This window comes from Mixophyes fleayi, chromosome 2, assembly GCF_038048845.1.
Source record: "Mixophyes fleayi isolate aMixFle1 chromosome 2, aMixFle1.hap1, whole genome shotgun sequence".
Taxonomy (NCBI): Eukaryota; Metazoa; Chordata; class Amphibia; order Anura; family Limnodynastidae; genus Mixophyes; species Mixophyes fleayi.
In genome coordinates this window covers 62,280,100-62,295,981 of record NC_134403.1, presented here as the reverse complement: position 1 = coordinate 62,295,981, position 15,882 = coordinate 62,280,100, and the positions used below count along the sequence as shown (strand labels likewise).

The window sequence follows — 15,882 nt, the reverse complement described above, 5'->3', positions numbered from 1 at the left end:
TAAAATTTACTTAATTGTATGCGACAAATTTTGTAATGATTCCTTGTTACCGCAGTGATTGCTGTGGAAGTACAGTGGCTTCTAGTGTGTAATACAATATGGCCATAACTATTCAGCTGTGTCATGAAATATGGAGATCTAGTGTATGATGAATACAGACATTGCTGATTTGAATGTGTTTTCCTGTACACACTACTCCTGGCTCACCCTTTACAGAATGTCATGTGACCTGGTCATGTGGTGTGCTGGCTCCTCTCCCAGCACTGCTGCTAACGTGTGTCCTGCAGATCCTGGACCTGTCTGTTTTATTTCTTGCTACAGTTGTTTACAGCTTCAGACATGAGTGGTAAGGACTGCAGACTATGTATAACACATGTATGCAACAACCACTTGTCTGTGGGATTGACTTAGGAAAGCACCACACACCTACAAGCACCATATGTTAGGAGGAATATGGAGTCCAGCCTGTGGTTTTTGTTGTTGTTGCTTTTTTGTTTTTTTGTGTGTGTGACCGAGCTGAATTTTGACCTAAAGGAATCTGCACCTGTGGATAAGGAGATCCTGCATATTCTGCCGAGGTGCTGTGACAATGTAGACACCAGCTGTTGGTGAATGATCAGGAGCCATTATTGGTACAGGATGTGCTGCTGAGTGCTGCTTATTTTTGTACTGAATCTTCTGACTCACTCATCCGATTGCTGAATCACTCAGCCCTTTACTGGTGTGCACTTAAATAGAAAAAAAAATGACATTGTTTTCATCTTGTCTGCGGTATGTAGTTAACAAATTCAGCTAAATGTCAGGTCTCACCCCTGGGCACTGCAAGGTAGCTGCTTTACCATCAGTATGACAGGTTCTGTGTAACCCTTTCAGCGCCTCTGTGCTTGAGCCAGCTGCTATTGAGAATATTTCATTCTATTCAAGATAAATGCAGTGTTTTATATCCTATGTGAACGTTGCACATTTTTTTATATATATTTATAACATGTATTGAAAAGACAAGCAGATATGATTTATATAAGAACCTTTAAATCTGTGTAAATAACAGAAACACATTAGAAGGTTAATTCATTTAGTCTTCCTACTGATTTTCATTTTGTTAATGTGGTTTAAAAAAAAAAAAAAAAAAAATCCCTACCTTTGTTTGTGCCATGTATTTTACATTATCTTACAGTATTAACCCCAGCTGTTTTCTGTTGGGTCACTGCTCCTTGTATCTGCCACACTACCTGTAAATAAGTCATGACCTTAACTCTCTCTCCTTCAGTTTTAGATTATTTCCTATTGCTTTAGCCATCCTGCTTTGGAATATTTATGATAGTCTGTATTATTATGTCTTATATTGTATTACAGCACAGTGCACATTTACATCATCCTGTTATTTGCTGAGAGCTTGGTGTAATGTATCACATGTGATCTGCCTTTTGTTTGTAAGTAAATATTGTCTTTGATCCTCCTTGTAGGTCCTGCTCAGGTCCCTATGATGTCCCCCAATGGATCTGTCCCACCAATCTATGTGCCTCCAGGCTATGCTCAGCAGGTAAGTACTTGGCAGTGCCAGTGTGTTTCCCAAAATCTTGAAACCTTTTATGTTAAAAATAAATAAATAAAATTTAAATTATTAAAAAGAAAGGAACCAAACTACAAAGAACACACACCAATGGATGAATTAGAGATGCGTTTTGTACTAGACATCCTCCAAAACATTTTACTTCTTAGTTCACCAGTTAGTGATAGTGGAGGCTTTTTCTATTTTAGTGTAAATTGCTTTTCACCAAGCAGAACTGTAATATTCAGCAATTATCCTGCTGCCTGAGTGTTGGAAGCTGTGCACCAAGCCTGCTTATTTACATGACACACGGACTGCTGACCTTACCCTAATGACGTAGGTTTGTATTTCCAAGCGTGCCTGCTGAACACTGCGCTGGGAGAACAGCTGTAAGCGGGATTTTGTCTGTCTCTCCGAATCTGTCACTTTTACTTCTCTTTGGTGATGCTGGCTAGAAACGTCTTCATTTGTAGATCACTCTTTCACACTATATAGTGATTTGCACAGTGCTGGAAGCTTCTGGTGTTGAATCCTTGCCTAAAGATGCCCTTACAATGACAAATTAGCTGACCCAGTTGTCAGACTTTTGGAAGAAAACAAGTGGGAAAATCACTATGCCAACTCGGGAATAACTGTTCCATCTTTTGGTAGCTGCAAGGTGAACAATTGCGAGCCAAAGTGTTAATCAGATTTACCCTTAATAATGGGTCAAGATAAACAATATACATTATTATAAGAAATTAGTAAGTTTGCAAGGTAAACGGCTAGGCTATACATTCTGTCCGGGAGTCTTGGTTCCAATTGAAATGTGGAAATCTATCACAATTGCTAGATCCACAATTACATATAAATTAGGCATCCTCACAGGGTCAGCATCCCAACAAATGTTTTTTCCCTTATATTCACAAAATGCAACTTTGTTCTAAATTACTAACAAGAAAGAATGCAACGTGCCCACACCAGACACTAAAGAGATGAGCTTTGTAGTAGATGTCCTCTGAAACATTGTATTTCTAAGGCATATCCTGTCACCTGTCCTGTCCTCATCGACGTCATCAGTCAAGTGGACAGGTGAGTGACTCCCTCAGGATCAACTCACTCATATTCTTCTGGTGTGAATATTCAGATGACCTGTTCTGCAAATAAACAGGGTACATGCAGCAGACAAACTTGAGATGGAAGAGTGAATACAGTAAAGGGGTTCAGACTGTAGTGAATACTTACCTTTAAAAAGACGCAAACATTTAAAAAAAAAAGATTAATATAGTATGCTCACCTCAATTACTATTTATATAATTTAGTTTCAGGTAATAAACACACAAACTGTAATTGTTCTGCTTACCCAAATTCTTGTTACTTTGGTTTACCTGAATTCTATTATCTTGTTGTGATTTGTAAACACACTTCAGACCATGCTGCAACATTATATTAATTTTGAAAAACTCCCTGCTATTGTACGTTATTGTACATTTCCCACTCTCCCCCACACAGCAAATAGAGTAGATTTCCACTGGAGAGCCTACGCCAGACTCGCCTACTGGGTATCTGGAGCTCAGAGCCATTCATCCAGTGAACCATGTGCTCTACCTGTCTGACCTCTGAATGCCGTGGGGGAGGGGGTGACATAGCAGCGTAGCCAACATCCTGGGAAGCACTGGGGACCAAACACAAGCAAGTGTCCCAGGCTATTTTACCAGGGTGCTGTGGTGGAGCAATGTGTGTGATCGACACTGCCCGGGGGTGCTTTGTCTATTGTGGGTATGATTTTAAATAGCCAATGAAATATTTGGAAAATTATTGTGTCACCTATAGTCAAATAAAACACCCACCAGTCCCTTATGACTACTATTCAATTCAAGAACTATATTAGGCAGCAAGTGAACCGTCAGATCTTGAAGTTGATGTGTTGGAAGCAGGAAAAATTGGCAAGTGTAAGCATCTGAGCAACTTTGACAAGGGCCAAATTATGATGGCTAGATGACTGGGTCAGAGCATCTCCAAAACAGCAGGTCTTGTGGGGGTGTTCCTAACATGCACTTCGTACTTGGCAAAAGTGGTCCAAGGAAGGACAACCAGTGAACCAGCGACAGGGTCATGGACACCCAAGGCTCATTGATGTGCTTGGGAAGCGAAGGCTAGTCTGTCTGGTCCCACAGAAGTTAGTGCTGACTATGATAGAAAGGTGTCGGCACACAGTGCATTTCAGCTTGCTGCGTATGGGGCTACATAGCTGCAGACCGGTCAGAGTGCTCATGTTTTCTTTTACATCAGGTGGGGGTCGAGTGAGTGTGCATCATTTACCTGGGGAAGAGGTAGCACTAGGATGCACTATGGGAAGAAGGTAAGACGACAGAGGCAGTGTGATGCTCTGGGCAATGTACTGCTGGGAAATCTTGGGTCCTGGCATTCATGTGGATGTTACTTTGACACATACTATCTACATAAAAATTGCTGCACACCAAGTATACTCCTTCATGGCAACGGTATTCCCTGATGCCAGTGGCCTCTTTCAGCAGCGTAATGCCACAGTGCAAAAATTGTTCAGTAATGGTTTGAGGAACATGACAAAGAGTTAAAGGTGTTGACTTGGCCTCCAAATTCCCCAGATCTCAGTCTGAACAAACATCTGTGGGATGTGCCAGGAAAACCATTTCGAGCCATGGAGGCCCCAGCTCTGAACTTGCAGGACTTAAAGCATCTGCTGCTAATGTCTTGGTGCCAGATACTACAGGACGCCTTCAGAAGTCTTGTGGAGTCCTTGCCTCGATGGGTCAAAGCTGTTTTGGCAGCATGAAGGCCAACACAATATTAGGCAGGTAGTTTTAATGTTGTGGCTGATCGATTTATATACAGAGACCATTTTAATGACCAATATACAATGTAGAGAACATTCTTCTAGTCAAAACACAATGCATGCTAGTGACTTTTATTCTCTGCCAACGAGTAGACATCCACCAATCAGCATGCTAGGTGCAAGTTTCACTCACCAACTTGTGTGTGGGAACCTGGTTAATGACCAGCGCCATCCACCAATCGGCCTGCTAGTTGCTGTGTATGACAGTATGCCCACTAAGTGCGTCTGCACAGTTCATAGCGTAGATGGTGGCTCAGGCAGGCAAAGACCATAGAATGTGCAGCCACTGGTAGATAGGATCAAAATCGTGCTGGCCCAAGGGTACGATGGCCTAGACCTCACATATTTTATAACCTTTCATCTTGTAGCTGAATGGTGCTTTGTAGAAAGCCAAGCTGCAGCTTCACAATGTTGTGTGAATATTTAGTCAAAGGATGCACTTCTTTACTGGATTACATGACTCATGTAATATTACCAGAACCATAATGAAGGTTTCTGTTATATTTTAGTGAACATTTATGGAAGAAAACCAGTCATGTATTTCAAAATATTATATTTTCCCTTAAAGGGATGGGAATGTTTAGGTAATACAGAGATAGCATCATGGTATAGTCATGATTCATTTTCTTCCATAAATGTGATCTTGGGGGATGAACTCCCACAGTTCTGCCATCCAGTTGGATACTTAGCTGTGAGATTGGTTCTATGTGAAGTATGCTGCTACAAAAACATCACTGAATATAATAAGGCCCTACATGTTTAATATTTAAAATACCACTAATCATAAATACATGTAAATTTAGCAGACAATCACTAATGTATGCAAAGGTTTTAGGAAGTTGTCAGGTATGAGGAATGAGAATCGGGATGTATATTTTTTTTATATGCGACGGTCTGTCTATAAGTCAGTTGAAGGACATTGCATGGAACATTCTGTAGCCTACAATGACTGATAACAGAAGACAATATAACATACATTCAGCAATATCACAGGTGCTCATACAGTGTTAAATATCTAAGCTTAAGATGTTATGTTATCCCTAATTTGGATGTTTGTAAATGTGGATAATTATTCATACGTGATCAACATGAATGGTAGGTTTAGTAGCCCTTTAAACAAAGGATATGATAGAATTTCATATGGTAGGAGAACAATTTCTTTCACTAGAATGATTGCAATGGAAAAATAATAAGTCCTACCACCATTATTCACACTTGATTTTATACATCTTGTATTAAATTAGGTCACATTCTATTTTGAGTTACTCCTCTGACATATGTGCTGAAATAGAAAGTAACGATGTATGGTGATTTACACTCTATCCTGACTGTCCTGCCCTGTTCCTTCAACCTTTGCTCTGTGCTAGAAAGACGGTTTAGTTAATCTTTAATTATGGAGTGGTTGATATACCATCATAGGAAACACCATACAAATAAAGAACAGTTCCTGATTAGTAATCCACTGAATTGGTTGTGTGTGTGGGTGGGTAACATTTCAAAATGTGAATATTCCCCAGATTTTCCAAATATCCTACACGTAACCTAGCATACTTTCTAAAGTTAGATCTATAGAAAAAGTATTAAATACATGGAAAGGGGGGTTTATTTGTTTTGGGTTTTTTTTTGTGTGTGTGGGGGGGGGGGGTTTGTATAATAAGAATATTTATATAGCACCTTTCTCCCCCAATAGGATTCAAAGCACTTTACGTATTTGCAGAGTGAGGCAGCCACCTTGGGCATGCTCAGTTGATATTCTATGGAGTCATTCATCACTCCCTGCCCCTTTGGAGCTTACAGTCTAAATTTTCTGGCGCACACACACACTCACATGTACACCTCCATTTTTATCAGGAGCTAATTAACTTACCTGTATGTTTTGAAGTATGTGCGTGTAAACCAGAGCGGTGGTAGTCATTTTTCCGGCTGAAAGAAATCCGACACACTACAGCTAGACGAAGAAATAGCAATGAGTACAACCCCGGCGAATTGCCACTTACCGTGTGACTGACCAGTGCTATTTGCGGCAGGTTGAATTCTCTCCACCTCGAAAAAACTACCTTGCAAAACCTGGACGGTAACAAATGACGTCATTTGTACTGGTCCGAATGGAAATTGCGGTTTTAAAGCGGCAATGCCTGGACCCACAGCATGGATAATGTAATCGAGGTGGAGAGAATTCAACCTGCCGCAAATAACACTTGTCAGTAACATGGTAAGAGGCAATTTGCCCATTACCGGGGTTGTACTCATTGCTTTTTTTTCGTCGGGCTGTAGTGTGTCGGATTTCTTTCAGCCAGAAAACCCTACCACACCCAACCAGAGTGCCTGGAAGAAACCCATGCAAACATGGGGGAAGCATGCAGACTTTACACAGACAGGGCCATGGTAGGAATCAACCCCATGACCCTAGCACTGTGAGTCAGCAATGCTAACCACTGTGTGACTGTGCTGCTCTAAAGGGTTGTGGTGAGGTCTTCTCTGAAATTGTTGTGGATTGAATGGATTAATAACGTTGCTTATTTGTGTACTAAACTTTAAATGTTTTGAGGTATGCATTCATATAGCAATGACTTGTGAATTACAGGTCACACAATCAGGTTATTATTATAGCAACAACATACACTATATGGACATAAGTATTCTGACGCTTGACCAGTATGGGGCTGTAATGACATTCTGTTCAAATACATGTACTTTTGCAGTGATAACAGCTTCCACTCTTCTTAGAAGGCTTTCCACAAGATGTTGGAGTGTTTCTGTGGGAATTTGTGCCCATTCATTCTATATAACATTTATGAGGTCAGGCACTGATGTTGAACTAGAAGGCCTGGCTTGCAATCTCCGTTTCAGTTCATCCCAAAGGTGTTCAATGGGGTTGAGGTCATGGCTCTGTGTGGGCCAGTCAAGTTCTTCCACACCAAACTCATCAAACCATGTCTTAGGTTCCCCAGTGCACAAAGCAAGGACTACAGTCATGTTGGAATAAAAAAGGGCCTTCTCAAAACTGTTGCCATAAAGTTGGAAGCATATCATTGTCCAAAATGGCTTGGTATGCTGAAGCATTAAAGATTGCACTTCACTGAAGATATGGGACCTAGCCCAAACCCTGAAAAACAGCCCCATACCATTATCGCTTCTCCAGCAAACTTCACAGTTGACATAATGCAGTCAGGCAGGTAACATTCTCCCGGCATCTCCTAAACCCTGACTCACCCATCTGACTGCCACACAGAGAAGCGTGATTCTTCATTCCACAGAACACATTTCCACTGCTCCACAGCCCAGTGTCGGTGTGCTTTACACCACTCCATCCACCGCTTGGCATTGGTCTTGGTGATGTGAGGCTTGCATGCAGCTGCTCAGCCATGGAAAACCATTCCATTAAGCTCCTGTCGCACAGTTTTTGTGCGTACATCTGTGTAAGTTCGGAACTCTTCTGCTATGGAATCAGCAGAGCGTTGGCGACTTTTACATACCATGCGCCTTAGCAGTAGTTGACCCTGCTCTGTGATTTTACGTGGTCTTCTGCTTTGTGGCTGAGTTGCTGTTGTTCCTAAAATGCTTCCACTTTCTAGTAATATCACTTACAGTTGACCATGGAATATCCAGTAGGGAAAACATTTCCTGAACCGTCTTTTTGCATAGATGGCATCCTATCCTAGTACCACGCTTAAAGTCACTGAGCTCTTCAGAACGACCCATTTTGTATCACAAATGTTTGCAAATGGAGACTGCAAGACTAGGTGCTTGATTTTATACACCTCTGGCAGCGGGTCTGATTGAAACACCTCAATTCAGTAATTAACAGGTGTGGTCAAATACTTTTGTTCATATAGTGTATATTATATAATACTATGCAGCATTTTTCCCCACACGTGCCTAAAACTTTTGCAAAGTAAGAATGCTTTCAAAAATAGAAGTGTTAATAGTTAATTTTTATCAATTAACAAAATGCAAAGTGAATGAACAGAAGAGAAATCTAAATCAGATATTTGGTGTGACCACCCTTTCAATTCAATAATTAGCAGGTGGTGTGGCCAAGTACTAGTGTCCATATAGTGTATTATGCAGCGCTGTACATTTATTCATCAACCCCTGTGCCAATTGAGCATCTAAACTATATTCCCTTCCACACTAAGTTAGATTACTTTGCTTTCATTTAATTCCATGACTCAGTTTTTAAATTCTCGATCTTCTGTTAAAACAGTCTAGCTTTGTCATCCACAGCTAGGTAGTTTATCACACGACTTATTACTAAGACCCAGGGACATCACTGGGCACAGCCCACAATATAGCTCTCTGTCCTGTTTGTTGCAGCTACATGTCAGCATTTCATTTTCTTTGTAAATGTTAAGGTGAATGCAAAATGTAACTGCAGGCAGGTAAATAATGGGCAACATATATGGACTAGTGATTCGCCTTATATAGGAACGTAGGTTCTGTTTTGGGAGCAGAACCGCTCTGTATGTAATATTTTGTTACACATCTCTGCTCAAAAATGTGGTAGAACTGACCTCTGGCACCTCAGAGGTCACTTAAGATTTTGGGGCATGGAGGAGGGGAAAGAAGGTCACAACATGACACTGCACATACTAATGATATATATTATTGCCGTGTGTACTTCTTGCCTCCATCCAACTCCTTCGCGCTCATTCCTCCATATGTACCTTAATACATAGACCCTTTAATACTTAAATCCCTATTAGCTTGAAAGGAAACGCACAATTCTATAAATCACTGAATGGTTGCATGAATCAGCAGATTTCCAGTTGACCCATTAGAATGGATATACATTATCTCCAGTGTAGACATTGTCTGCAACAATAACTGTTTTATATACAGTAACTATACATTTAGCAGAAGGAACAGGTCTGGACTCTGCTTTGCTGACGTTTCCTTTTCTTTTTTCCAGGTGATTGAAGACAATGGTGTGAGGAGGGTTGTAGTGATTCCGCAGCCCCCAGAATTCCACACAAGTGGTCATGCTGTCATACATCGAGCGCCTCCCCCACTGCCTGGTTTTATACCCCTTCCTGCTATGATGCCTCCACCTCCTCGTCACATTTACTCAGCAGTCAGTGGAGCAGGAGATATGGCCTCCCAGTACACCCCTCAGTATCACCCTGCACAGGTATATGGAGATCTGGGTAAGTATTGTAGCTGATATAGGTGCCATAGTGTCTTGAGAATGCATGTCTTTGTGCTCATGCTTGGTCTCTGTGTATGGAAAAATGGTGGGGGTGGGTGACCTTACAGATTTTTATTGCTCCGTGCGGCCTAACACTCATACCACATCCAGAGAAAACTGTGGTACACTCCCCCAAACATCTTAATCTGACTGTGAGGATATTCTTACTAGTCAGAGAAACAATGACCTGCCCAACAATATAATTAAATCTGAAACATTGTTTGATAAGGTTATTTATCTAATTAAGACCAGCTAGGGAACCCACAGTTATGGGAAAACAAGAGGTAGACTGGCTATAAATGAATAAGATCTTAATACCATGAATTTCTCAAGCTTGAAGATGTCATTTGTGAATATAGACTTATACACACATGATGAAATAAGCAGGCTGAAATGTATGGGAAGGGAACACTACACAAAATGGTTAGATGTTTTCTAAATTTATTTTAGTAAGTATTTTGCTGTCTGGTCAAAATAATTCATACCCTGAAAGTATTTCTTACATTTTTGTGAGCTGGAGGTTGCAGGTCACTAAGGCTGTTGCAAATCATATACTTATAAATTTACGTTAAAGGATAATTCCACACAAAACTGAAAATTCAGTTTTTGGTGTTTAACTACACTCTAAACCCCAAAGTTAATTACCAACAGCCTAGTATTCTGGTTGTCCACTGGGTCCCCTGGTTTCCTTTGCCTGGCTTCTTCCTTTCACATATGGACACAGTTTACCAGGGGACCCGTTGAATATCCTCAACATATAACTAGTGAACAGGAGGATAGCTCAGCCAACCTCTTTTTACTTTTGTAGCAAACATAAGTTGGTGCATAACAGAGCCTCAATGACCACAGGACAGTCTTTTAATGCAAAAAGAAGACAAATCTACTTTTAACACAATTACCCTTATAATAATAATAAAATGTATAAAGAATAAGTCACTCTGTCATTTCCACATCGTGGGCCTGATTTAGAGTTAAAACAGGCCTATGGGGTGCTCTAAGATACACATCCTAAAAGGCGTATTTAGAGATATGTGTACATCAGAATTTGGCATTGCTAAGGGCTTAGACGTGTGCGCCTCTGAATGCATGCGCAATTTTACACATATTTTGAGCTCTAATTCACACCAAGTGTATACAGCCATTTTATGTGGTTGTCCAGTATTCGTGCCTTCTGCCTGAGTGACACTGTGTATAGCCTGCAGGTGTACACAGTGTCACCACTTGCTACTGGAAATAGCTTTCACTTACCAAGGGTTATTAGAGTGTACAATAACCTAACCTGTGCCAAGGCATCAGAACATTGCATTTTAAGACCTCCTCTTTTCTATTTGTTGTAATTCTATTTCTGTGGTACAACAAAGCCAGTAAGAGCTGAACGTACTGATTCCTGCTTTAATAAATAGAGTTTTGCAGTGGGAAGTACTATTATTTTTAGTGGATTAGCAGGAAGTGCCATTTTACTTTAGTAGACAAAACATATTCCCAAAATAGGATGCTATATGTTACTGTATTATTTAATTGTTGACTTGTTTTTTAACTTGAGCCAAATGCATTTATTTGTTTTTGTACTCCACCCGGGCATGGGCTGAGAGAGCATTTAGGCTGCAGCACTTTCTTGTACCCCACAACCTGTCACGTGCCCCCTACTTGCTCATCAACTTGCACTGGCCTTGATAGATTGGGGCTAGGACCTGTGATATTGGCTGCTTTCATGATGGACTTCCTGCAACTGATCTCACATGTATTGGCTCCAGCAGCACTGTGTATCCTGGTATGTGTGAGCTCCAGGCATTGGTTAGAGTGGTCCTGTGGACAGGCACCCACCTCACCTCCCTTATTAGAGACCCTGACCTTGGGCAATCTCATCACTTAACTCCATTGCCTGGGACATTCATTTAAATGAAATATTCTCTGATCACTCATATTTAACCCATCCATATATGTAATTTCTTTTATTTGTTCTTACCTATCCGGTGTTCCAGTGCTGATAGAGAGATTTACAGGCTACTCGGCTCCCTACTCCAGCCTACATGGTAACAGCTGTTAGGGATCAGTAGATCTGCATTGCCATCTAGCTCTCATTTAACTAGAGAACTCTGGATTTTGTGTCTGTAGGAATTGCGATCACAGCTAATGTATGGTAATGTAGTAATACATATCTAAGTTAATTGGAGGGTAAAGATTATAGACAGTGTTAAGGATTAAAGAGGACTATAATCATAATCAGATACTTTCACAGTTTCCTTGTATGGTCGCGAAGGTTCCCCGCGGCGATGTAACATTGCGGATTTCTCCTTGTGAACCCCCCAATAGGGGTGCGAGGAAAAATCTGCGTTGTTGAGGCACAGGACACCATGCACAACCGCAATGTTCAGAAGACCACAGCTAATTGAATATGCCCCAACGAGTCCTAATTGTTACATCACTTACAGCTTGAAAAGGTCAAAGAATCACTAGTTCTTCTGCACTCTGAAGTGTTTGGAGTGAGTCCCTCTTGTGGTATGAGCACACATGGGAGATACAGTAGTAGCTGGAATATGAAAATCATAGAGTTGGTTGGCCTTAGCAAAGTGCCAATCTGCAGTACAAGTGCTAAGGTACCAGGCAGGAAACTTTAGGTGACTTGTTATATTCTTACATCTTACACTTAGAGTATACTGTGTAATATAATACATTAGATTGTTTATATATTTTTACTAGTGCAATGTTTAGAGCTAGATGGCTACAGTTTGACTCCTATTTAAGTAAGGATAAAATGTATGCTATCAAAGATGGAGATTGAAATGTTCCAAGTTTGATTGAAATTATGTATTTTTTTTGGCTAATCTTTTAGATGCCCTTTCTACACACGGGAGGCCAAGTATCAGAGATGAAAGATCCAGTAAAATACACGAACGTCTGCAGAAAAAGTTAAAAGATAGACATGGTGCTCAGAAAGACAAGCTGAACAGTCCCCCATTTTCACCCAAGAAGAGCACGTCTCCTGTCAATGAATCAAACGGAATTATCAAAGGGCAGAATAGTCCGGCTTTAAATACAGGGCAGTCCAAGAACAAGCAAAAAGGGAAGAATTCATCCCATGTAGAAGCAGAAACCCAAGGTAATTGTAATCATTTAAAGTATGTATTACATGATGTGCCTCAGTGCTAAGATGTGCATGGTAATTACATAATGTTCTATAGTAATTCAGTGGAAAGTTGGAATTTCAATGGAAAGTTGGAATAGTTGTTCTGTTATAGGTGGGTTCTCTGAAAGAAATTTGTGTTGCTAGAATAACCCCCTTTTGCAGAGTTAACAGCTTCCACTCTTCTTGGAAGGCTTTCCACAAGATGCTGGAGTGTTTCTGTGGGTATTTGTGCCCATTCATTCTGTAGAGCATGAATGGGCACAAATGAGGTCAGACACTGATGTTGGACGAGAAGGCCTCGTTCGCAATCTCTGTTCCAGTTCATCCCAAAGGTGTTCAGTGGGGTTGAGGTCAGAGCTCTGTGTGGGCCAGTCAAGTTCTTCCACACCAAACTCATCAAACCATGTCTCTGTAGTCCTTGCTTTGTGCACTGGGGCACAGTCATGTTGGAATAGAAAAGGACCTTCCCCAAACTGTTGCCACATAGTTGGAAGCATAGCATTTTCAAAAATGATTTGGTATGTTGAAGCATTAAGATTGCTCTTCACTGGAGATAAGGGGCCTAGCCCAAACCCTGAAAAACAGTCCCATTCCATTATCCCCTCCTCCAACAAACTTCACAGTTGGCATAATGCAGTTACACAGCAAGGGGTTGGCTGGCAGACTTTAGCCTGGGGGGCAAGCACATAGCACTATCCCATAAGTCTATCTATCTATTTATCTATCTTTAATATAAGAGACAGGCTTCAGTAATTGCTTTAATTACTGATTAATAAAATAGAGGATCCTAATGTTTGCTGCATTATATATATTGCATATATGTATGTAATGCAATCAAAAACTGGTGTCATAGTATCAGTGTTTTTGTTGTTTATTTTTTTATTCATCATATTTTAAATGTGCGTTTTCATTAATGTGTGTTATCAATTGTATTTTTAAACTAGTATTAATACTGCACATTAAAACTAGCAATGATACCGCACATCAAAATAGCATTGATACCCCACATTAAACATAATTTTGATAACGCACATTAAAGCTAGCAATGATAACGCACATTTAAAATTTGATCAATAAAAAAAATAAACAACAAAAAACATTGATACTTTGACACCAGTTTGTGATTATATTACATACATATATGTAATATATATAATGCAGCAAACATGGTATAGGATTCTCTATTTTAATCAGCAATTTTAAGCAATTGCTGAAGCCTGTCTCTTATATTAAAGCTTGAACTAGATTTTTATATATATAAACGGTGAGTCCCAGTGACACTAGGCGTTCAGATAATTAGATATAAAAATATAGGCTATATATTGTTTATACTTTAATTGTATTTTACAGTTACTGGGTACTAAATAAACTGAAAGTTAGCTAGATGGCGTAGGATTATTTTTTTCAGTTGAAGCAGCAAAAATGTTATAGGATCCGCTGTTATATTTTATTAATCAATTACTACTAAAGTACTGAGGCCAGCCTCTAAGTTTTAATCAGAATATATATATATATATATATATATATATATATATATATATATATATATATATAATATATATTCCGATTTTAATCAGAATATATATATATATATATATATATATATATATATAATATATATATAATATATATTCCGACCAACAAGCGGCGGTGGTCCAAAGAAGGTACCAGACCAAGCGGCCCGGGGGACAGATGCCCTCCTGCCCCCCGGCCCAACCGGCCCCTGCACATAAGTAACATTCACCTGGCACCCGCCAAGCCCAGACTCGCCCATCTGATTGCCAAACAGAGAAACGTGATTCTTCATTCCACTGAACACGTTTCCACTGCTCCACAGTTCAGTGTCGATGTGGTTTACACCGCTCCATCAGACGCTTGGCATTGGTCTTGGTGATGTGAGGCTTGCATGCAGCTGCTCGGCCATGGAAACACATTTCGTTAAGCTCTCGCCTCAAAGTGTTTGTGTTTACATTAATGGCAGTGGAAATTCGGAACTCTTCATCTTCGGAATCAGAAGAGCGGTGGCAACTTTTATATATCATGCGCCTCAACAGTCATTGACCTTTTGTAATATGCAGTGTCCTAAGGGTATTGCTAGTCAAATAGATATTCCATTGTGTTCCAAGTAGCTTGATAACAGTTTTAGTCTAGTATTTTGTTTCACTGTCATCTTTCATAAGGTTTCCCACAACAACTATTTCTGTAACTTCTGTAGGACCTTGCCAGTTCTTTACTGGATGTATTATGACCATATAATTTGCTTCCTCTTTTGACTTTCAAAGTCAAGCTGACCAGATAAATTGCATCAAATATTCAATACTGGGATCTAACTCATTAACAGCAAACATAAGTCAGGCTGGGTCCCTCAGCTTCAGTGCTGTGTGTCCGTCTTATGTTGTATCTGAAACATGGACAAGTAGAACAGCATATAAATTAATTTATAAAGGAGGCAATGCAGGTAATAAACATAGGGGTCTATTCGCTAAGGTGCAATCATCCAGAAAAACAGCACTTTTCTCCATAAAATGTCCATTACATAATTTATGAAGTGTCCAACGCAGGAAAAAATCATAACATCGTCATCATTTGTTTATTTATACAGCGATAGCAGCCAATTAACCTAATAGTATGTTTTTTTGGAGTGTGGGAGGAAACCGGAGCACCCGGAGGAAACCCGCGCAAACACGGGGAGAACATACTAACTCCACACAAAAAAAGGCCATGTTCGCTAATTGAACTCATGACCCCAGTGCTGTGAGGCAGAAGTGCTAACCACTAAGCCACCATCTCCTCATTCATAACATGCATGGATATTTTATATATGTGTGTTATGTGGACAATTTGGTCAGACCCAGCAGTGCCAGCTGGCAATGGGAGAAGCTGACTCCACTTGTTTTATTTTTTGGATCCTTGCTTTCCTAATTTAATTTTACAACAGGGGTAATTTTTGCACGTAGCCTTTTTTCCAATCAATCCCAAACAGTCTTTTGCATATCCGTTACAGAGGGCCGCCTGCATGCAGCAGGTTTACCATCCTCCTTTTTTTTTCCATCAATAATTTTTATTGAAATTTTTTTGTACAGGCATATAACAGGGTGCAGAAATAAAGGGGAACACAAAACACTAGGGGGACAAGGGGGAGTTCCCACAAAAAGGTGGGAGGG

The 15,882-nt window shown here is 40.2% G+C and overlaps 1 protein-coding gene across 5 annotated transcripts in view; it reads left to right on the top strand.

Annotated features, from left to right (window-relative positions):
* The window catches only part of FNDC3A (fibronectin type III domain containing 3A), a 189,031-nt gene that overhangs the window by 103,611 nt on the left and 69,538 nt on the right, over positions 1–15,882 (top strand). For 3 of the 5 annotated variants that reach the window (XM_075199105.1, XM_075199106.1, XM_075199107.1), the window contains 3 exons: positions 1,464–1,540; positions 9,316–9,550; positions 12,425–12,691. In XM_075199105.1, the coding sequence (XP_075055206.1) occupies positions 1,464–1,540; positions 9,316–9,550; positions 12,425–12,691 (579 nt within the window). Of the gene's footprint in view, positions 1–248; positions 347–675; positions 772–1,463; positions 1,541–9,315; positions 9,551–12,424; positions 12,692–15,882 lie in introns of those variants that run through there. The other 2 variants (XM_075199109.1, XM_075199110.1) reach the window with 2 other exon arrangements.